A 25,143-nucleotide genomic window follows, 5' to 3' on the forward strand; every position below is an offset into this window, starting at 1 on the left:
TACTTTAAAGACCCGCCAGGTACCCTGCTTGAAGACCCCTGGTTCAGCAACATGGATGTTGCTAAACAGTTAAAGGCGACTCATGCATTTTACATGTTGTTTCTCTAGTGACATCATCCCAGCAGAATGAGAAAAATACCACAAAAGCAGCAGTCTCTTTTTGAACCATTCCCCCCATTTTATTTTTAAATAGAAAACCTTGCCCAGTTGGACAGAGTTGGAAAGAAAAAAAAATACAAAAAAACTATTATGACAATACAGTCATTCATCCTGTTACAACAGTCTTAAAATCAGCCATTCGTGTTGTAATGCTAAAAAAGGAGCTTTAATCTGACGCAGTGCTACAACGTACAGTACCTGACTATGCGCAACACAGACAGGAGCAGGACAGGGATTCATGTCTGCCAAAGAGGAAATATTCTGCCTTGAAGGCAGAATATTTCCTCTTTGGCAGACCTGTATCTGTAACAAAAGGACCAGACAATGTGGGATTTCACATCACAGCTCAGTAAGGTCAGCATTGTAGCAACACCTCTGTAGACTGGGACCAGCCACAACACTATATTAACATAAAACAAAGTCATTTATAAAAAGGGACGTGGAACTTGAGCTGGCCAACCAGAGTGCTGCTCACATTTCAACCTACTGGAATACAGGCCGGACTTGTTCCCACTTCAACCATCAGAAAGGCCTGTGATAGATCAAGCTTTTGTATTCTTTCAATAATAAAGTCAGTTTCATGTTTGTGCCGCGCACACACACACAACATGATACCTCAAGCATAAGTCTTTGGTGATAAAGAATTAACAACAAAAAAACTGAACTCTCTCCCCTCTCCCCCCTCCATATGCCTCTTGCCAAAAACCTCTGAACTCTGAAGTTGCTGTTTCTTTTTTGTACGTAGCATCTTTTTGCACAAAAAACTGAAGTTGCTGCTGTTGCACGGTTGCAGTTTTTGCACATCTTTCTGCTCCACCACAACATATCATAAAAACTGCTTGTGACATTCTTGTGTTTTGTCTTCTGATATTATTGCCATTTATTGTTTTAGTGTTAGCAAAATTGTCCCTCATCTGTTAAGCAATACTTCTTTTTCACCATGGGATTTCTCTGCATGTCTAGTATATGTGAAGAAATTGACAGCTGACATGAGTTGAGTTAAAAAAAGTAAAAGTAAAAAAAAACATCCCACAACTGACATGGTTATCCAATCTTTCCAATATACTTATTTCAAGAGTTAGAGAGTAAAAAAATGGAGCCTGAAAATTCAATAAATTAGACAGAAAAAGATGAATTGCAGATATTAATTCAGCAGTTGGGTTGACAGGAATGAATAATAAAGAAAAATACAAAAACAGTGTTGTGTATGTTGTGTATTACCAAAACTAAAAAAGCAAATGTAAAAGAAAACCACTGTGAAAATATCTAACAAAATGGCCCAAGGTAATCATTGGGATAGCTGTGATTGGAGTTTTTCATTGATGAAATGTTGTTGACAATCAGTCTTTTGTAAACATTCACAATCAAAAGTTGAGTTCAGTTTGGAGCGCTGCTGTACACCAGTCTGTTTTCTGCACACAGGACAAATGGTATATTTAATAACCACGACGGTGTACTTCATTGAGGTACACATTAATAACTCCTGTCTGCACTTCTCCCACTGTCTTGACAGACAGATCAAATGGAGCCTCCGACCTCTGCTGTAATCAGGCTCACAAAATAATTTTGGTCGATATTTATCCGATCAAAACATGAACTTTCCCAGACAGTCTCTAAGATTGTTTATCATGGCGTTTCTGTACATTCTTTTTTTTCTCATTTAAAAAAAGAAGAAGACATATTTTTAAAATATATCCATGTGAAGTCTTTTATTTCAGTAAAAAATAAATTAGGTAGTGAAAACACCACGCAGTGAGCACAGACCAGGTTCAGTTTTTAGTTTATGACAGTCTGCAGCCCAGCTTTTCTCACGCTGTCCTAACTGAGACGTTATTGCTGGTCAGTCTTCTGAAGCCATGGTCATTCTTCTCCAGCCAGAGCTCAGCCAGCTGCTGGGTGGAGCCATGTGACGAGGCTTTGGAGCCCAGGCACATCTTATATTGCTTTGCCTCCAGATTGGGGTCACATATGACGGGGTGGTGAACATGCACTATCCCTGTGTCTGTGCTTCTGAACAACTTGATCCCCAACTGGACAAATTTATTAAAAAGGTCCACATCCTCCAATCCCCACCCCTGTATAGAGGTATCAAAGCCTCCTGCTCGAACCAAGTCTCCCTTGTAAACACAGACAATCCCAAAGCCGTAGTTTCTCCATAGGCCTGTCTTGGAGGTAAAGACGTAGTGGTTGTTACTAGGAACCTTCCCAGCATACACCACCTTTGGGTCATACTGGCTGAAGATGATGGGGAAGTAGGTTTGCTCCCCCAGGGCTGTATTGGTCCGACAACGCTTGAGAAAGTCACTGGTGAAGAGCAGATCTACGTCACAGTAGAAGAGCAGTGAATCATTAGAGAAGTGCAAGGAACCCACTTCCAAAGCCAGAGCCCTGGAGAAGGAGCCGGTGACAGGCTTTATCTCCATCTCAGCCCGGGGATACTTCAGGTGATACTCTCTCATCAGCTCCACCTGCTTGACCCGCTCTGTGTTGTTGTCTGTGCTGAAAAGCAGAATCAGCAGCTTGACGTTCTGGTTGGGGATCAGACAGACTCGTTCAAAATTGGCCATGAAACGCAAAAAGATGTCATAGCGTCCCGACAGAGGTACCAAGATGTTGACTTTCTTCTCTTTCGGTTCCCTTTGGTCCTGGCCAGAGGTGGCCAATTTGAAGGGCACCAGCATCTTAAGGGAGTTGGACAGAAATGAGAGAGAGTCTGAATCCTTGTTTATGTGGCTGGCCAGCGCTCTGGCATCCATCTCCCCCTCCTCTCTGAACTGTATCTGGCTAAAGGTCTGCTGCAGGTAGGCATGCCTCCTCACAGGAACTGTCATAGTCTTTCCTTTGTGCTTTTTGTACAGCAGCAGCAGATCCAGCACATACTCTGCCCCGTATAAAGGATTGATTCTTCGGTAGCCATACTGAATTTCTTTGAAGTCAATGACCCGTCCCCGTGTCTTGGCATTGGCGTTGATCATCTCCATCACTTGCATGATGATATCATCCAGGGCTTGTCTCTGGGAGGAATCCATCCCGCGGCGGGGTGGCTGACTGTCAGACGATGAAAACAAGTACTTCCCTGTCAGGAACTCCCACTCCAGGACCTCCTCACTCTGTCGTGGGTGGAAGCGCATAAATGAAGGCGGCATGCCAAGCTGGAGATCCTCTCGACTCGGCTCATTTGCTCCGTAGCGCCCCATCTGAACAATCTCCCGGTGGAGCTGAATGGTTCGGTGGCGCAGGTCTGCGATTTTCCGGCTGAGCATGTAGCTGTGTAGGCGATACTGGTAAGGAGGGTTCTTGTTTGGGTGGAGAGTGATGGCTCGATGGATCTTGCTGTTGTGGAGATCTCGTATGTAGCCCTTCTTATTTGGTTCATAGTTCTCATAGAAGAGCTGCTGCATCTGTGGAGACAGGAGATTGACTGTGTTAGTGCCACTGAGGCTATGTGCATTTGAACCATTGGATGTTATTACACATGCTCATTCAAATGGAAAATAGCACTTTTTCCATGTCTGCCCCTAAAAACACAGCTTACTGTGACATCACAAATAAATGTACAGGTATGACCAGCAATTTGTTGCCAACTGAACGCAGACTCATGATGTTGCAAGGAAACAGAACCTACCTTGCTGTAAGTATCAATCTGTGAGCTATAGGGCTTCCATAACAGTTCCATAAAGAGTTTTAACAGGAATTTGGCAGCCAACCCAAACAGTGTTGACCATTTTAAGAGAGTTCAGAGCAGAGGCAAAAGCGGAGAGACTAAGATGGACTTTAAGTTGTATTTTAAACTATAAGAACAAAAACTTGCAGGAATGCCACATCTTTGACTACTACATCAACTAAGTCAACTCAGGCAGTCTCTGCTCACTCAACTGAGTGACAGGTTTCCTGACCTGCAGACTCAGAGCTGGAAGCTGTTGATGACTTGTGACTTTTTTGCATGAGTAGGTCAATCAATGGCAGCACAGCAAAACGAAATACGCATAACAAAATGCTTCTATGATTTACAATAATGAAATAAAATATAGTAGATACATTTATTTTGTCTCTATTTTTCATGTCATTTCTCTAGTAATACATTTTCTTGTAATATCTCTGTAGGATCTCAAGCTATATAACTCCAATTATTAACAGCAGTCCAGTCCTGTATAAATACTTCAAAATTCCAATTATGAGGAAAGTAACATTGAGTAGTTTTGTTGTGTTTTTTGAGCCATGTTTTTTTAAATCAGTCATTTTAAAGTTAATTGATTACGTTATGAGTGAAGTATTGTATTTTGCTACTTAACAAATCCCATCAGTTACTTTGATTAATGAAAACCGAAAGGAAGGGAGAAAAAAAAACACGCCCAGAATCACTACAGAATCAGCATCTAGTCAGAAGACTAGATCAATCAAGCATTCTGCCCTTCTGTAGGAGATTGAGAATGAGATGGATGTGGATCAGGTGAACGTTGACGGTTCAGAGACTGAAGCAACTAAGTAACTTTTATTTAAAGTACATTTTAAATGAACTACTTATTAGATTAGATTCAACTTCATTGTTATTACACATGTACAGGTACAATGCAACGAAACGCAGTCAATTACTTCACCTTGAGTAATTTTTCAGTAAAGTTTTGATACTTTTACTTCAGTACAATATTTTAGTACTTTCTCCACCTCTTTTAGCTTCTTGTGTTCCAGATCCTCCATGTTTGCTCCTTGTGTGAGGGATCTACTGTACGTAACATCCGGTTGTAAATTCTGTCACGGAGGAGGGAAAGCATGCAGTCTATCGCTACTGGTATTCTTTGTTGCATCACCTAATTTTTCCATCCTGCTCTCGTCAAATACTCGTCAAAACTATCTGGTTTGCTCCCTGCCTAAAGCCATGTGAATGCAGCATTAGTGAGTGAGTGTTTACTGCATATTACCGGAGTTTTACAAACATACTGTTACTCAAATTGCAGAACCCTAAAAGTGTAAACATTGGGACAGCTGCTCAGGAGCCGCTGGCAAGATCTCAACCACGGTCAAGAAGGCAGGGTTTGTGTCGTTGCCTCTCAATGAAGGGAGCATCAGAACGGCTGCAGCATCTAGTAAATCTTATTTGAGAGGGGGGCTCTGGAATGCAGCCACAAGCCTGATCCCCAGGGAAAGGCCATACAGGGAATAAGACAGGACAGGCCTGAGCGCTATGGTAAATGATACCTAAAGCTGAATACGATCACAGGAACTGCCTGAGTAACTCTTTGCTTTTCCATGGCTTTAGGCTGCATTCCTCTGCACCTAAGAGAGGATAGCCTGCCAATCAAAACACACTGTAATATTGTCAGTAATGGTCAATGTCTTGAAGCTGTGCCTTCAGAGGTGATGGGAATGCCTTTACATCTAAAACCAGGCCATTGAATGTGCATAACTAACTAACAAACTCAAAAATAAATGTGTATTATTCTATTAAGCCAAAAACACTGCTTGCAGTTTTATCTAACAATATCAATGTTTATGAGTGATGGCTTCCTTGCCCTGTCTCTTCCAACAGTTTAAGTGAACTCATGGTGATTAATAATCATCATTTAGCCAATGATTGGAGGTTGCTATTCAACCATAATAATGCTAATCAACCATACTTATTCATCATTAACAATTACTTAGTTAGCTTTTCATCTATCAATACTTTAAAATTGTAAATTCGGCTGCTGAAATTTTTTTAACTAAATTTCTGGCAGGTGCCCTGCGTGGGTGATGTCAAAGATGCCCTACTCTTAAAAGTGCTGACTTTACAAATATCAAATCTCACTACAAACTACATAAAAAGCTGGCAGCCCTGGTTAAAATGCATAGATCGCTGGCAGCAGGTCATATAGCTGTCACTAATTACAATAATTCTGTGAGTAAGCTCATTAAAAATGAGGTGTGCCAATTTAGAAGGCCACACAAGTTATATCAGTGTGTCAGATGTATTTAATCAACATTGATTTTTTCAAGGATTGGACTTGGTATTAGAGACACCCAATATTAAAAGAATGTGGATTAGGATATATGGGCCAAGGGTCCTGGTTGCACCACAGAAAATCTTCTCAGGCACTTAAGATTGGCATTTTCATTGTGTTTTCTGAATAAATATAATATTAATACAAATAAGATAATAAATATGAACAGGGTGCTTATGTAGACATGAGACAGACATGTTGAACTGCCATCCCAGTAACGTAAAGGGTTGCTTGTCTCAAAGGGTAATTTTTACATTTCTGGTAATAATAAGTTTCCCATTACTTCCCAGTGCATTTGTTTGCATATGTTTGATGGGGACAGTATTTTTCCAAAGCTAGTTCAGTTTTAAGCGCAGACTGTATCCAGCAGGGTAACACCAGTGAGCATCAGCTGACAGCCCATTGGTCAGGATGTTTATGGCTCTCTCCTGTGGCTTCACCATCATTAGCATCCTTCCTAATTACATGACCTCTACTTTTGTGGTCACTGATGCAACTTATGACTCCTTAGTGCGATTTCTTCACAGTCATTAAACTCAAAACATCCCTGCCCACACTAGAACTGGTTCTCTAACAAGGCAAAGGAAGTTAGGAGTCATTGCTGGGAGCTGAAGCTGAATAAGTGGAATGGCTACACTAAGATCTTTACCCCAATACTAATTGATTACCCTATTGACTTATCAATAAGCCGGGCTGACCTGATAATTACGACACTGAAAAATCTGAGTAGCAGTGTGTGAAAGTACTTTGGGAGGCACCAGAAACAAGTGGAGCAACATCCACTGTACAGCCTCATCTGACTGCCTACTTTGTACCACACTCATTCTCAGAACCCTTGCCAGAAGCTTCTAAATATACGACCACTCAAAGCTCTTTTACATAGTACAGGAACCATTCGCACACATTTATACACATTGGCCGAGGCTGCCGTACAAGGTGCCACATTCTCATCAGATAAACACTTACACACATTTACACATCGATGGCGCAGCAACTCGGGGTTTGGTGTCTCGCCCAAAGACACTTCGACATGGAACTGCAGGGCCAGAGGTCGTACCACCAACCTGCCGATAGGCAGGCAACCGTTCTGCCCCTGAGCCACATGTAAAAAGGCCATAAGATAGAGACATGAGATAGAAGACATGCGGTTATAAAAGAACAAGAATTACCTAACAGTTTTAGTCTCCTTTTATCTTGATATCCTCTTTCCTGTTGACTGATTAATATCCTATTGTTTTACCTGACCGACAACTTTTAGTGTCTTCTGATTTAATTATGTCTGCATTTTCCTTAGTTTAGTGTTAAAACAAAGCATTTGCTTGATCAATGTGAGTGAGACCTTTTGTTTAGAGCCTAGGTTGGCTCCAACAGAAACTCACACCTTTACAATTCAAAGCATTTTTAATTAGTTGAAGCAGACAGTGTTGAGTCTATGCAAATCTACTCAGACAGACTTGTGAGTTGAATGTCATCTCAGCTTTTATTTATTCTCAGCTTTTATTTTATCTCAGCTATTGTTTTTTCTGCTGTTTCCTATAACGTATAAAACACTGGCTAGAAACTCATTCTGGTAAGAGAGAATCCTACGGCTATTTTCCCCATTTTTCTCTACAGTGAATAAAGCTAATCTGAACCAGCCACTAAATTGGACCTAAGAGAATTTTTTCTTTTACACGGCCCACAAGCAATGTTTCGGGAGAAGGTTTTCAGGATACTGACAGAACTAAAGCCATTAAATAAAATGCCACGTCACACCACAATTCCTTTTGAAAAAGTGACAGCCATACAGCAGACCTACATATGTTCTCTGTTTCATCTATAACATAAGCCCTACTGTTAACTGAGTCAACACAAACACAATAATCAAAGCAGAGCTAGAGAAACACTACTATCAAAAAAACAACACAATAACAGATGATAAAGTTATCTGAAAGTAAAGGGAGATGTCAAACCAACTAAGCCAGCTCAAATCCATGAGAAGCTTTGTGCTGGGATGACATTAGTAAAATGAAACCATTATCATGCAGGGGTTCAGACCCTAAATAAACACAATGCTACACTCTTTGCCAATATACAATACAGCCTGGCAACTAGGTTTGGGAACCGTTATTTGGGTTTTAAAAGACGTAAGCATATACTGGGCAGCAGGGCTCATGAGAAGATGCTTTTGTGTTGCTTTATGGTAATTATAGTGATTCAGGAGCTTGACACATATTAAGGACTAAAGGTCATGCTATCTCAGCCCCTGCTGCTTTGATTGTGACCATTCCTTTGAATAATTGGCCTCCCGAGTCCCCTTCCGTTATGGAAATGCAGCAATACATTTGTGGAGTACTTTGATTAAAAATGTACTGAATCTCTGGCCATTCCAAGTGTGTTTCTTTGTCTGCCTGTGTTTAATCTGCACGACAATAGGCAGTGTCTGCCTCTGAGCAGGCCATGCAAATCTAATTGGAGACGGCATTATGCTCCTGTAATTGGCTCTTTTGTAAGAGACGGTGGTGTGTCCAAACTAATTTCTCAACTCAGGGTAAACATTCTCTCAACTAAGACAGCTCCACAATAGGTCTGGTATTGATATGTGTGACCGGAGGTGGTTGTACCATCATCACAATTGTGACACCAGATGACTTCATCAATATTATACGTAATATATGTAAGCTGTGCACCGCTGGTGAGTAAGGCAGTCCACAGAGAGCTCTACACTGGGCCAACTGATGGACGGATTCAAATCTGAGTGGTCCCCAACAATTGCTAAAAACATACAGATATTTAATACAAATGTTTAGTCCAACACATACAATAACTACAAACAAAACAAAGTTAACAATGGTAGTTAGTATAACAGAGTTAAACATTGAAAAAGGTGCTGGTATATTTTATATATATTTCCACTGCATTGTGTATGAAATAAATGATAAGGATGACAAGTCATGGCCTGTATTTTCTCTGCAGGGTATTTACATTTTTATCTGAAACATTTCCAGTAACATTCACACCAACAATAAGATACAATAGGATATGGGTGCATAACTGCCTTAGTCCAGTCATATTGAAAGGATAAACAAAGTCAGATTAGTTTGAACAAGGCTAAAAAATATAATGCCCCTTAACTAAATAAAGCATCTGGCAGTAGAAAAGACTCTGATTCTAAGTGAGGAGAGCAACTGATGAGATAGTGGAAGTTGTGGCCTGAATTCATGCGCTGAACACAAATCAAACAAAGACAAGGTCCAGTTTATACAGGGCCACGGCCATATCAGTGCTGTGCCTTTTTGTTTAAGATAATACCGGTATAGTTCTGAATATACTAAAACAATCATATCATAATAATAGCAATAATCCGACTTGTTGACTTGATATTGTCATACCATTAGGCAACAACTATCAATTATCAACAAGCACTGAAAGAAAAATTACTACCAGCTCCACTGGTTTACCATCAATCACTGTCCTGAGTATGCATCACTTCAAAAGGGAGGAAGATCCCGGAGTGAGTATATCGTCTTTTTCCATGGAACAATTTCACTTCAGAATGATAGCAAACCACTAAATGTTATTTTAGAGAAAATATCAAAATATAAATTGCGGCACAACCTAATAAAGAAAGGGGAAAAACAACGAGAACAAAACATTGGTATCGGCTCTCGGCTAAATTGTTATTTTAATCGGTATCAGTCCAGAAAATCTCATCCCAATGCAGAAACTCACAATTAAAATAACTTTTTAAAAGGTTTTCTTTTTACTGTCTACACAATGTATTAAAATCTTTCTAAATCAATTAATGTATTCTTTGGATTTGTTAATGTCATTAACAGTTTTGATATCATTGCTCTATAAAATAAATGTCATTCATTTAGCACATGAATACATCGAACACTGGTTAAAAAAATGCAATTTTCCTTTCTTGTAACCATCATCAGTTAAGGGACAAACTGTTAAAACATTCCAGATCCAACATAATTTATTAAACTAAAAAAAAACGCTGACAGATGTTTATCTTTCCCTAATAGTTTTTTAGGAACATTGCAGCACTGTGAGTAAGCAGGCTGTGATGGTCTCATAGAGAAACATCCACAGGGATATGCCGCAAGCACTGACGTGGTTCTGTCAGTCCACTGCAGCACAACCCGACGGGATGTGCAATTGTGAAATTCTGGGCTGATAATAATATAGATGTTTACAGACAGATAACAATGTGGATAATAGCCAATACCAATGTTTTTAGTTTTTTCTTTTATCCTTTTGTGACAGGGAACCAAAGACATCATCATTATAAATAAAAAACTGAACTGTTTAAAAGTCTTAACATTCTTTAATTACACTATCTTTGAATGAGCAAAAATTGAATAATATAAATTTATTAACAACCTTTAATATATCCTTCTTTCAGATTAAACATAACTGCTTCAAAAGCCCTGTTAGCCTGCTATACAAATAACGTTACCTACTCAATACTAATAATCTTTCAGTACATTAATGTGTGTTCCCATGACTTTTCTCAATGCTATGGTTATATAGCACTGAGTCCTGCTGGTGGAGGTTTATGTCGACAATCTTTCTCAGACAAGGGATAATACTCCCACATGGCCGCCTTTTTCCTTTACAAACTACACATGCCTACGACATGCAATGACCTTTTACATCATCCATGCAGAGCAGTGTCCAGTCAGTGACTTCTTCTACGAATCAGCAGCTGGAGTAGTAACATAATACTAGCCGACAGTTGTCAGAGTCCGACCACAAAAAAAGCAGTAATTGAGGCGTAAGCATTGAATAATCATACTGTTATGTAGTTCAAAAAGGGAATCTCATTTATCATTAAATATTAATGTTTGGCAGTTGAATGTACCATTGATTTACTTCTCAGAAGCATGTTCAAGTTAGGTCAATGATAGTCCTGATGATTCAACAAATGAAGCTGTAGCATTAGTTCAGTCAGGAAGACTACTCTTGCATAGTTAAGCTGTAGTCTATTTCTCATACATCGTGCCATTCACTACTCTCACACATGCTCATTTACTCTATCCTTGTGTCATTGTTTGGGGCTGTCAATCGTGAATTCAACAGTTTTCATCAGCTGGTCAAATCTATCCAATAGCCCAGCGACATACCTACATGGTTAGCCATTCATCCTGCTGCTGTCTCAGTTTGAATAATGATTCTCTCCCTAGAGATAGTATGTTGATGCTGCTGCTACAGGCGACCCTCCACCTCCCCTTTACCACACAGTCTTTGCTAAGTCATCACCAGCTTCATCTTCATCTCCTCTGCTTCATCAGAATTATCAGCCTGGACTACATAGGGGAATTTATCTTGCTGCTGGTCAGTTGACCCCTAGATTACAATCAAATAAAGAGTTGTGCCAAAGACTTTCTGTTGAGACCTAATACTCACATATCATCTGTAATAAATATTATGAATTTATTATCTTCATTCACTTGCGTCACCTGATTAAAATTTTCAGACCAGCTGGAGAAATCTCACCGAGTAACACTATCCTCCTCCAGCATCTTTACGCCACTGTTTCCATGACAGCAAACCTCTGAGCCCAATACTTATCAAACTGAAAACAGTTATAGTGAACTAGTAGATTAATGAAGAGTAAAGGTCTGAAAAGATTACATTTTTATTGTCTGTGATTTTTTAGCACATTCAGTCTGGATCACAAATCACAGTGTGAAGACTCTTCCGGTCAGGCTTTATTCACATTGCAATAAGAAGACAATCACTGGGATAATTGCCAGTATCTGAATATGAGCCTCCAGCCAGCTGAGAGTACTAATAAATAAGGAATATGAACAGGCCACTGAGAATTGGACAGGACTGGGTGACAGGGAGCAGAAAAGGCCCTTTGTTCCCTCCAGCTGGTCCCTCTATCCAGATGTCTTCTTTAGCTCAGGCTCCAAGGAAAGATTGTAGATAAGCCCTGTTACGACTTAACGACTAAAATGTAATTCTGCTTATGGAGCTCATTGCATTAAACATATTACATTTGAACTAAACGACATTGTGTCTTTTCACTACTTTTTCAAACCTTCAGTTAGTCCAGAATGACAGAGAGACGGGAGCCAACAGTCCCAAATGACAACAGAAGCTTTAAAAGCCACAGCAACATCCCTCTAAGTTGTCTTAAGACATATCTTGAGCCCCATGGCAGTGTAGCACAAACACCCTCCCACCTTGAGGATTCATCAGAGGTTAACCTCTGGTGAACATGGCCCCAGCCGGAAGTCCTTATCTCCCAGTCTTGACAGTACCATTGCAGCCTCTCTGTAAATTCCCCTGTGCCAAAATACAACCTCATTAGGTGGACTGACAGGATATCAGGCTTCAGAAACAGCTGATATTATATCCAAACAAGTCCCAGATAATGATGGAGCAACAGCTCTCCTTACAACAACAGTGTTTCATGAATTAATTTATTTGTGTTGGCTCGTAGGTTTTTTCTGTTTCACTCTGCCGTTGTTTATCACAGAGCCCAGCTTTAGCTAAGATAGCTGACATTAGCATTTTTTCCAGTGGATCTCTTTAGTTAAGTTAACTTTAACCAGTTTAACCGGTTTCAAGGGAAAAACTACAGGAGAGAGAAACACTTGCTCTTTGGGATACATGTAAATTAGATCTGATAAAACTTTATTCATCCCACAATGGGGAAATTCACTTGTTACAGCAGCAGTTTTTCCACAAAAAAACAATACAACAAACACCAGATTATTAGCAAAAAGTACTGAATAAATGTAAAGTGGCATTACATAAAAAGTATTGTAAAGTGAGGTGGCCATAATGCAAAAAACAATGCAATGTAAGTAAGTGACGTGAAATTAAATTGGACAATATGTCATTGAATAATTTAGCAAAAGTGAGTAACCATAATATAAATGAAATTGAAGTGTAACCATAATATAAATAATATTGAAAAAGTAAGCACTTCTGATGAAAAATATAAATAAAGATAAGAAATATATGAATCATTGAAAAACACATCAGAATGCAAACATCTCAAAATAAAATAGTCTTTAATGCCTGGGTTATTTTTCAGAGGATTTTGTTCCTGAATTCAGTGCCAATATCCTCCACGCCTTGATGAGACAGCTATGTGAAGTTGAGAAAGGGGCCAGGGTTTGGGCATCTTCTTCACACCCCTACTTCTGTCACTTTTCATGTGAACCCGAATGAAACACCATGAATGTTTTAAAGTGTGTGCCATTATCCCAATATTCAAACAATTGGACAACACTTCTTTTTTTCTTTACCTCATTGATGTCTCCAAGGGACACAGGCTTGTATGTACAGTATTTAAATAGCTAAATTAGCCAATAATATCGGCCGAGCTATATATCTGTTAAGCTATATACAGAACATAGTAGATGTGTAAAGCTGCTTGGTATTCACTACATCTCTCAGTAACCCAGAGAGAGGAAACTCTACCACAATGACCCTACACAAAAAAGCAGAACTAGACACTTCACTTCCGTCATGATAAGGCTGCACTTTAACAGACTGACGCCCAGCTAACTGATAGTTCACCAGCAACAACAGGTGGCTGCACATTGATCACATTGTATTCAGACTATAGCCAACTATGGTACCATATTAATATGGCCATTGCAATTATTCAATCAACCAACCTTTTGCCAAATGAAATCGCACAAGGTATGATTCCAGTTTACTGTCCACTTGTGCATGATTATCCCATATACCGCTGGAAACCAACACTGAACTCTGACCAGCCGGATGCCAAGCAGAGAAGTGTTCAATTCCTCCACACTTTGCATTGGTGCCTCCCCTGATGTAAAGATGGAGATAGATGCAGAGATAGTCTTGCTTGTCCACGTAGTCAGGATTGTAGCCATAAGTCATAGCTGATAGCCATCATTACAACTTTAATAATTTTGTTCATTATTTGTATGACTTGTGATTGTACTTACTGCAATAGCTAAAATTGCAACAACGAAACAACACCTGAAACGTAGCTAACACTCTTCCTGGTCCCATTAGCAATCAATCATTGCTAATGGGACCAGGAAGAGTGTCTGTATACTGTGATGGACAGTATAGGTAACCTGCGATGTCACCATATTCCCAGAACTCAGCTATAACCTCAGGGACAACAGTGGACTGGTTAAATGCTCTGCAGCTCAGGCTGGTAACCTGTACATTTTTCTATCCTGCTTCCGTTACAAATCTTTGGAGACAACTGGCTTCTTGACCTGGCGCTCTATTGATAACTCCCCTGACTAACATTCAATCTAAAATAATTGAGCTTGGTCTGGTGATAACCAGACGAGGACTACAATTGCTATTGTTGTCACAAATGATGGACAAAACCAAATTAAGATCCAAGTTATAATAAACTTGTATAACTATGCTCCTTAAAAAGGATAATTCCGGTCAATTTCAACACATAGCTCTGTTGTTTGTAAATTTGGAGTGCTGTCAGTAGATAGAAAAAGGAAAACAATCGGTGCTGCCTACACCACATTATCCTAATGCTAGAGTTAGCACCCAACAGGCTTACACAGGGCAAGTTTTAAACATGTTTTAAGCCTCTAAACATGTTCAAAATGTAATTACCAGTGCCTACCCATGTACAGTGATTCCTTCTGAGGGAACACAGTGAATCTGACTGCTGTAGATGTGACAGAAAGGCATATAAGTTGTGTTTATCCATACCTCTGTTTGTACCTCTATTTACTGTTTTCTGGTGAAGTCAAACTCGTACAATCCAAAATTTCAAAATGTATTTTTTCCACACAAAAAAAATGATTTGCTATATTTATGTCCTTAGTAATGACTATGTAGAAACAAGCTGTAACATGACACCACAGTGGAACCAGGAGAGCTGCAGTTCAAGAGTTCAAGAGCTATCACACATGAGTATAGCGTACTAAGCAACAGTGGGCTCTTAAACTTGACATGCTGCATCCTCCGCTCTGTTCTTCTGGCTCCACTGTTCTAAAAAAACTCTTCTAAAACTTGCTGATTTGAAGACCGCAATGACCGGTTGTGCTCCTGCAAAGTTAAAATTTCAGACAAATACTCTGGGGCCAGACCATTTAAAACCTTAAAAACAAACAATAAAATCTTAAAATCTATTCTAAAGCGCACTGGGAGCCAATGCAGGGTGTAGAGAACGGAAGTGTTATGTGCACGTCTAGATTTTTGTTAAAATTGTTAAAAATGAAAGCATCAGTATTTTGCAAAAGTTGAAGACATCTTATTCAGACCAACACAAAGAACATAGAGAGAAAATAGCACTTTTAGTGGACCAAACAGACAATGCACATTTGCCCTATGATTAAATTTCAGCCTAGTTTTCAGCTGCTTCTTAGTGTTCTTGCTCAATACTGGACCAGTTTCAAAGATTTTGTTCATATTAGTCATAGCCATATAGTCATAGAAAAGTGCCAGTACCAGTTCAGTCCTCACTGTAACCATACCCCACGGAAGTGGCTAAAAAACTGTAGTTTTAGCCTTGGACTTGGATGCAGTGCAATCTGAATGAGGCCTTCCTGTCACCTCAGGCTCACAATCACTCGTCATTCTAAGAAGAAGACAACAGCTGACAGCTGCTTCGTTACTATCTGTTAGCCTGCACACAGGCAGAGCATGGGCAGATCCACAGCATGAACGGCTTTCTAACATCAACGCAAAAGCCTAAATTAAAACCTTCCATAAAAGCAAAGGGAAAACTACCCAACATTGGTTAATTTTTTATTTATTTTTTTATTGTTGAAGTTAATTATGGCTGTGCGGTTGGCAGCAGCATACTTGTGGAGTCCTGGTGGTCCACTGAGCTAGCATTTAGTGAGTGCCGCCCAAGAAAGCTGGAGGAACAACAGGAACTGGGACGTGGGTGTAGGAAAACTCAGAGACAAGTTTTTACACACACACACACACACACACACACACACACACACACAGAAAGTGAATGTTTATGCAAGCCTAAAATCTGCTCCTTAGTTCCTGCCTTATACAATCCCTTCATTCCAGAAGCGAATCTCCCTTTGAAGTCCAATTTCTTACTCCTCCATGTTTAGAGCTCTTATCACAGTGTTTGTGTGTGTTAACGAGCTGAAGAAGTGCATGAAACAGCACCTGCTTAATAAGCGGGGCCTTTGTTTGGCAGGCAGCTTCATCCTGTCAGAAGCTCTCAAATCCTCTGGAGGATCATTGTAGGCCTACCTATTGGTTGGTGTGGGGCTTCTGATGCTGTCTGAGTTGAGTGTCATATTTGAATCATGATCTTATTAAATGGGACAATTATTTTAAAGATAAAGGCAACAGAAAGATACAGACACATAACTGGGGATGTAATGATTATCGGTTGGTAAACCAGGGTAAAAATGTTGACGTAAGAATTATCCTGAAGTTGCAGGTGCAGGCGCACTTTGCTCACCCCTGATTTCCACCAAATGCGGAACGGCCGCAAATCCGCTCCGGAACAGCAACGGAGTCAATAGGTTTCCATTAAAGTCAATGTGTGTATTTTCAATGCGGTGGATGATATACTAACACATGTAGCCCATTCACAACAACTGAGGTTTGACTGAGCGACAAGTTTTCACACAGGGGGTGTTGCCATGCCCTGAGGTCCAAACACCACCACGCTTCTCCTGAGTGCGACCTGGGATGGCTACAGAATAGAGATGCTGGTGGGTAGTGAAGAAAAAGATGTCTGGCTGGTTAAACGGCAGAGCACCGAGGTGGAACAGGCTCTCAGTTTGATTGTGGAATTCAGCGGTGGAGCTGAAACAAGCAAACAGGGATCAGTCCCTCCCTCCAACCCTGAAGCCTGCCCAGGGGTCATGGCGGGAGTGGGTTACTAATTACAACCCTGTACCTAATTTGATCCACCTGACAGCACGGCCGTCCAACCCCAGGTGAACGGAGCAACAGCTGTAGGCTGATGGTTATGGCTCATGGTCCAGATGTCACATCTGGCACATGTAACAGGCCTGGGGAAAGCTCCCAGCAGCCATGTGACAGTAAAGGGAAACATTCAAGCTTATATCTAAATCTGGAGAGGAGCTTTGATTGAAATGACGAGAGGTTTTGTTATTATATGAAAAACTGTTATGTCATGACATTTCCTTTTTCAATTCATTTCAATTCAATTTTATTTATAGTATCAAGTCACAATTAATGGCCCGAGGTTTGATACAGGTAAAAACAACTCCTAATGGGTAAACAGAGGTAGAGCCACAGCATCAGCTGGCAGTGGGCATTGCATCATAATGAGGGGTAGCACACACTTTCATCCAATCAGTTTAAATCATGTGCTTTTATCGTATGAGTCTTACTTAGTGGTGGATGCTACTAGACAGAGCTTGTTTTTTGCCTCCTAAACTACCTGCAACCCAGATCTGACCTTTTATCAGACACAATTTTAAAACAAACACTTAAAAAAACATTTTATTTCCCCTCAAACTGGGGTGAAGAACTCAGCTTGATCCAACTAAAGCTGATCAAGCCGGATCCACTTTGGTTCATGCAGAAATGTTAAATCTTGGGCTGTGAACTCAAAGAACAATAAGCACTCTCTGTAATAACTCACTAACTGGCACCCAATCTCAACCACGTGCCATTAGGACTCAATTGTGTTCAAATGAGCCAGCCTCCGGTGGATGTCACTGCAATTACAGCAAGTGAATCAGCATTACATTTCTGGAATATCAATATTGGCTCTTTGCTGCAATCTCTAGCCGGCGGATTTGAAGGTCAGGGTTCACCTTCGGATGTGCACCAATCAGCCAATAGAAACACTGCTGCACATATTTACTTAGTACATTATCAAAGTACTAAACTACAAATTAGCTTTGTTCTCATAGTCTTTATAGTTATCTATTTAGGGGTCCAAGCCCAAGGGGGCTGGGAACCGCATTCACAAGGCTACTCTGAGGCTCTCTACCAGACTTGGTGATGATAGGCCTTTAGGAGGTGCTATAACTGTGGTAGAAGTGTTTTGGCGTTTTACTGAATGAATAGGAAATTTGCTATTGTTTTTCCACACAGACTTTGGAGCTCTCTGAAATTTTGTGACATTTGCCTCGCCGCTGTCGTGTTTGGGTTCTGCTTTTGTAGGCTCGCTATCGCGGGCCCTGCTTAATGTGGGCTCTGCGGGTGATCAGGGGTGATGTGCGCCAGGGAAGAATCGCGCCGGTCATAAAATAAATTCCTAAGCTATTAAACCATTCAACTAGTCATTCTGAATACCGCCCACGACGCCGGGCCCTGGATGGTTTTAACAAAGTTTTCTATCTGAATCCCTGCTAATGGTCCAGCTGCAGACTGTTGGACGTCCCGGTGTTGAATTCCTTTCAAGTGAATTACAGCCACACTTTAGACCATTTAGCGTTCAACATTTTAGCTTTACTTAAGCCAGTAACTAGTTAACTAGCCTTACCTGCAGTGGTGCTTCTGTTGTCTGTAACATCTGTTTAGGAGCAGTAGAAGGCAGTGCAGGTATATAAGTGGCACCCAAATGAGGCACCGAAATATGCATCGTCATTTGGTCAGGTATGTCCCGCCGTTTTCCGGGTTTTGGTACCCAACCATGAAAATACCATTGGCTTACAGAGTTTAGGGTCTGGGTAAAAAATCTTTAATTTGTACCCCTGCAGCATGGCGTATATGACTAGCAGAGCATTGCTGTGTGCTGGATACAGGTAGAAGACAAATATATTTTGCATTATGAGATAAGATGAAACATTAATATTTTTGTTTAAGGAAACATTTTACCAGCAATTAAATCAAATGTGACCAGAAATGGCTCAAGACACAATGGTCGCGGCAACCTCCAGCTCACCAGGTGGAGCGTGTGCCCTCTGTAGGCTAAGTCCTTACCTTTGCTGCATATTATCCTCTCTCTCCCCCCTTTCCTTCCATTTTTTAGCAATTCTGATAAAGACAATAAAAGACCCAATTAATAATCTTTACTCAAACTGAACTGAAACTGAATATATGTAGAATCTATAAATGAGACCATGTTAGGGATCACTTGTCCTTCAGCCAAATAAGCTTTATCCACACCCTTTTTTAAACTGGCCACAGTATGTTTAGAGTGACCACTACTGCAGAGCACAATAAACAAACACAGTTAACTTACTGACAGTAATGAGGTCTCCACTTCCTAATGAAATATTGGTGTTGGAGGAAGCGTGTGTGGTGGTGCCAGGTAGTGCATTAGCCAAGGCTCAAGAGAAGTTCCTCTTATTGTTCTCTGAGGAAACATCCAAGAGACACAGTAAATAACTTGTTTTTATTAGTCTGGCTGCTGATCTGCTCAACATTTGCAAACTAATATTTCTTCTCTCTTTTATCTTTTACACTTCACGACTCCTCTTCTCAAATCTTACTCTGATACTGAGCGTAGCTAAATGATTGAAATCAAACTGCTTACATGATATGTAGTGTCAATGTTTTAATGACCAGCAAGAACTGTTGTATTATACCAGTTTTATCCTCTTTGAAATGTCTAGATGTACTAGATGATCAGTATGTTTACTAAGTAACATTAGTGCCTCATAGCCTGTGCAAATTGCACTACACAACCAAAGACAGTTAAATTATATATGTCGTTGATCATTTTATAAGAGGTAAGTATAATATCCTGGATACGGGCTTGTAATTTTGGAGCCAGAGTCTGCGCAGTAGTGATCAGAGCCACAGTATCTAAGGCCCGCCCAGAAACCCTCCTGACCTTTTACTGGTCAATAACAGCTGTCAATCACAATGTTTCATCGCGTTTTTATAGCATCTAATAACTAATAAAAACCTGTGAGCTTTTCCTACAGTGAAGCGGTGGAAGTAGGGTTGCAACAGAATAAGATTTTCGTAGTACGATTACCAACTTAGGTTTTCACTGTATAGGGTAAGATTATCAGTTACAATTACCCTTAAAGGAATGACAACTGAAGGATTTAGTTAAAAGAGAAGTCCAGTTGATTTCAACACGTAGCTCTGTGTATGGAAATATGGAGTATGGTCAGTAGCAAGAAAATCAAAACCAATCGTTCTGTCTACAAAATGTTATCCTCCAGCTAGAGTTAGCACCCAACAGGCATAAACAGGGCAAGTTTTAAATGAGTTTTTAGCCTCTAAACACGTTCAAAACGTCATTACAAGTGCCTAGCCATGAACAGTGATTCCTTCTGAGGGAACAAGGTGAATCTGTGTGCAGTAGATGTGACAGAAAGGCCACACTAGTCGATTTTCAAACTCATACACTTTCACATAAAAAAAAGATTTGCTGTTGTTATGTTCTTAGTGACTATGTGGGAACTGGCTGTAAGCTGACACAACACCGTCTCATTAAAAGTGTCTCAGTCTGCAGCATATTAGTGGGTGAGTATCATGCCTTGCCAGAGGAGAGACTGACTTTTTGTTGCTTCTCTAACCATGGACAAAGACCATGACGCTTCACAGTCTAACACTTAATTCACATTCAATCCCTGCTCTGATTAGAACATTCTCATCCACTGACTAAAGTGACTGGCATTGCAACCTTTGAACAGAGAAAGGAGAGAATCCTATCTGAACTGTGTCGGATGTAATGTGCAGCAGAGCAACATTTTATCAAATCAATGATTGGTGAAGGAGGAATAACACTTTATCCCGCAGTTTATTTCATCTGGCAAGCATGTGCCGCAGAGCCCACTGAACGCCGACCACTTCCACTGTCAAACTCACACACACAGAGTCCTCCCTTTGTCACCTCCCAGTCTCCTTTTTAAACTTTTCTGTCGGTAAACCACTTATAAAAGAAATAATACACAAAGGTCAGTCCATAAAACAATCCGTGATTCCACCACAGTCCTGCATGTTCACCTTCACATCAAAAGCTACCCATGAAGATAGCACGGGAGACCATTAAAATATGCTGTTGGAGATCCCAAATGTATGACTTTGCTAAGAGAGGTAAACCTACAGCAAACCAGCATTTGCCTATGGAGACTTGGTCTTGAACCAAAGGGCTTAATACTTGTTTTGAGAAGATTTAAAATTTAGACTTGTTTCCATTAAAATAATCTCTGGAGAGTAGACAGATAAAGTTATTTAGAACTTTATCTGTCTACTTTTACAGTATTACCGATTCCATAGCTCTAACTTCAGAGAAAGCTGGAAAAATGTTTGGGCTACAAGTTACTAAACTGTGATCTTACACATGGGGCCAGACCAAATAAATGTAACAGCAGAAATGGGAGGCCAAAAAGTCCCAAAAAGGTTGAATGATTACATTTCCTTTTCGAGAAGCCTGAATACACTGATTAAATAAATTATAAGAGGCAGCAAATACACACCATAATCCTCATGTTAACTACATCTGAAATGAAAAGCCACCTAAAATCTAACCAGTAACTGACTCTCTCTGGTTGTATTGAACTCCCACTGTGATACATTAACCAATGTGTCCCTGAGCAAGACACAGGTGTGCCGCCTCTGACATTTAGCAATTGTAAGTCGCTTTGGATTAATGACATGTAAATGTAAAAGGCAATTCTTAAATAATGTACCCAAATAAAGTAAATGGTTGGCAGTTAAATAAATACAATTAATTTAAGGCCACTTATTCTTTTACTACTGACAGTGCAGTTTCTGCTTCTACAATTACTATCAACACCAAAACATCCGTGTCTGCTATGATCAGCACCTCCACATAGCAATAGAAAAAGAAAAGTCAAGAAGTGGAACACTGGGATGCCTTGGATTTTGAAACAAGCTCAAGTGTTGGGTTTGAGGATTTGCCTCTTTATAACCTGTGGATTTGGAGAGACAATTATTTTTTGCTGAGGAAAGCAGAGAGAGCCAAAATGATGAGATGGAAAAATGAGTGCACTTCTAGACAGTCTGCGCAGGTTAGAGGAAGAAACTGAGGAAGATGCAGGAGGGTTATTTGGAGAGTAAGAAGAAATATCATGATCGAAACCATTATTGAGTGTTGAGGCAAAAAAACCTAACATATTCTGCTCCAGGCAAGATGTTCCCCCCCCTCTCTTTCTGCAGTGGATATGAAGGCAGGCAGCCTGAGGGAGCTGCAATCCCGGTGCTTAGAGCTGCGAGCACATAAGTGCTGTCCAGACTGCAGTCTGTGATAAACCAACTGCATTATTAAAAAGCAGCTCATACTGATACGTCAGAAACTGAAGATGTTTAGTGTAGGCACACTCTTAATCTGTTGAAGGAGCTGTGAGATGACTCAGGCCTCAACTGAAAATCACATTACCTTAAAAAGGTATAGGTGAATAGAACTGCTGCTAGTTATAGATCCACACCAAATAAATGACCCAAATGTCAGTCAGCATACACTACTTGCCTGGTTTGATGATCACTGATTCAGGCCTAGCCAGATCAAGAAGACAACATTTGTGAGAGAAGTCAGTCAGCAAAAACTCAGCTCCATGCTCCACAAGGCTGAATGAGTTTCCAATGACCTTCTTTTTCTTTATGACAGTCTCCATCTATAGCCTTGGGGCTGTGGGTAATGCTCTGCACTGCTGCCAACCTTGCACCTTAAAGACTCATTGTCTAAGAATGCAATCAATTTGAGATATGCAACAGTAGATATTTAAACCCTAGATGTGACAAGTCATAATGACATGTTACACCCTATGGTGAAAGAGGATTACGGTGTCTTTAAATTACAATTTAAAAAGTATTTTTCTACCAATACAATTACGTTTTTCTGGTAAACTCTTTTTTTTGTCTCACTCAGCCGACATTTGAATATATTTTTTTATATTATTTATTTTAAAAGGGAATTCGAAAAGTTCAACAGGAGAAGTACTAGGGGAAATTCCACAGTGCAAGGTGTTTTCACTGTTGATTTCTTTAACTGTTTCACTGTTTTAACTTCAATAAATGCAACATATAACCCTTACCCTAGATACTGACTGTTATTTTCCCTCATCGTCAAGCAGCCCACTTTCAATCATGGGGATAATCTCATAGTCGTGCATTTATACTGTAGACAATAATTCAATTATTTAGAATTTTGCCTTACTTACATACTTAAAATGTAAGAAGTTCTGTCTTTGGTATTGAATGGCAAAAAGCAGTTTTCAATATAGAAAACTTAAATGGATTCAGAATTATGGCCTGTAGGGAGACAATTAGAATCACACACACACAAATTCCCAAGACGGCAGACTGTCATCTTGTCAAGGTATGACGTAACGTTGCATCAAGTGTCCAGGCAATCAGGGCACAGAGAATGGGAATGACAGAGGTACCATTCTCCCCATTGCAAGCCAGTGTAGCATCTAAATAATTTATGGCAACTACTGGTTATTTACTACAATCATAGAATGAGTTGACCTTAAGTGGACGTGATCTTCTAAAATGTAAAATGCCATAGCTCGTCAGTAAATTGTCACACGATTTGCTCAAAATAATCATAGTAATAAAATGATAATATATTTAGTGTGTCTTTAGTTGTGGCAAGTGTTGAAACAACCAGTCTATTAATGGATTAACTGATTGTAAATGGACACACACACACCCACACCCAAAAACAAAGGAGGAGCCACAAATTGAACAGCCAACCTTGTGATTAAAGGATGACCCGTTCAACCTTCTGAGCAACAAATTCATTGTTTTGTCAAGCAAAATTGAAAAAGTTGTAAAGGGTTTTAGACATGCGTGTAAATTGCTTTTATCCTATAGACCTTCAACAATTAATGTTTAAAGTCTCTTCAGCTAAGCAATCTACCTCAATTAGTAGATGCAATCAATGTGTCTCTTTTAATAGGTTTTGTATTTAAAGTAGCTTTGATAAAACATGAATTATACACACATGCTCAGTACACTATACAGTATACATGCACTAAATGGAGATATGTCAGAGTGAGGGGGCTGTAGAAAGGTACACCAAGCAGCACCCCAAGCAGTTGGAGGTTCAGTGCCTTGATCAAAAGCACCTTGGCAGTGCCCAGGAGTTGAACTGGCACCTATCCAGCTAACAGTCACCACCATACTTTGGTCCGTATGTGGAATTGAACCAGCAACCTTCAGGTTCCCAACACAACACTTTACGGTCTGAGCTACTGAGCCACCCCCAAATCCTTCTCCTGACCTACAAAGCTCTAAATGGTCAAGCACCTTCATATCTTAAAGAGCTCATAGTATATTTCTGTCCCTCTAGAACACTACGCTCCCAGAATTCAGTTACTTGTGGTTCCTAGAGTCTGTAAAAGTAGAATGGGAGCCAGAGCCTTCAGCTATCAGTCTCCTCTCCTATGGAATCAGCTTCCGGTCTGGGTTTGGGCGGTAGACACAGTCACCACATTTAAGAGTAAATTTAAAACTCTCTACTCTGATAAAGCTTATAGTTAAGGAGCGAGGAGTTGCAGCGTTTGCCTAGACCATTGGGGGAGGTTATGTAGCTGCAGACAGAGCACCCCTTCTTTTCCCTGCTTCTATTCGTAGTCATCAGAATCATCTACCAAGGCAAGGCAAGGCAAGGCAGCTTTATTTGTATAGCACATTTCAGCAACAGGGCAATTCAAAGTGCTTTACACAAAATCATTAAAACAGATAAAACACAAGTACAAACAGTTAAAAGTCATAAGCATCAAAAATCAATAAGACACATGAATATACAGTTTAAAACAAAATAGAAACATTAGGACACATAAAACACCAGAATAAAAGTTACAGTGCAGCATAAGAAAGAAATGAGCATTAATTTAAAGAAAGGCAGCATCAAAAAGGAAGGTCTTCAGCCTTGATTTAAAAGAACTGAGAGTAGCAGCGGATCTACAGGTTTCTGGGAGTTTATTCCAGATATGGGGAGCATAGAAACTGAAAGCTGCTTCACCCTGTTTAGTTCTGATTCTGGGGACAGAAAGTAGACCTGTCCCAGATGACCTGAGAGGTCTGGGGGGGTCATAGTGTAGTGGCAGATCAGAAATGTATTTTGGACCTAAACCGTTAAGGGATTTATAAACTAGCAAAAGCACTTTGAAATCAATTCTTTGAGACACAGGAAGCCAGTGTAAAGACT

The 25,143-nt window shown here is 40.1% G+C and overlaps 1 protein-coding gene and 1 long non-coding RNA gene across 2 annotated transcripts in view; both read right to left on the minus strand.

Annotated features, from left to right (window-relative positions):
- Positions 1-1,817: 1,817 nt before the first annotated feature.
- chsy1 (chondroitin sulfate synthase 1) overlaps positions 1,818-25,143 on the minus strand; it is a 57,590-nt gene continuing 34,264 nt past the window's right edge. The window contains exon 3 of the mRNA XM_034874080.1: positions 1,818-3,560. Within this exon, the coding sequence (XP_034729971.1) occupies positions 1,968-3,560 (1,593 nt within the window). The 3' untranslated portion in view covers positions 1,818-1,967. The remainder of the gene's footprint in view (positions 3,561-25,143) is intronic.
- LOC117948764 overlaps positions 11,502-25,143 on the minus strand; it is an 18,371-nt gene continuing 4,729 nt past the window's right edge. Inside the window, exons 2-3 of the long non-coding RNA XR_004657562.1 lie at positions 23,935-23,937; positions 11,502-11,513 (exon numbers count right to left, since the gene is read on the minus strand). This is a non-coding gene — a long non-coding RNA (uncharacterized LOC117948764). The remainder of the gene's footprint in view (positions 11,514-23,934; positions 23,938-25,143) is intronic.

The sequence above is a fragment of the Etheostoma cragini genome, chromosome 1 (assembly GCF_013103735.1).
Source record: "Etheostoma cragini isolate CJK2018 chromosome 1, CSU_Ecrag_1.0, whole genome shotgun sequence".
NCBI classification, from domain to species: domain Eukaryota; kingdom Metazoa; phylum Chordata; class Actinopteri; order Perciformes; family Percidae; genus Etheostoma; species Etheostoma cragini.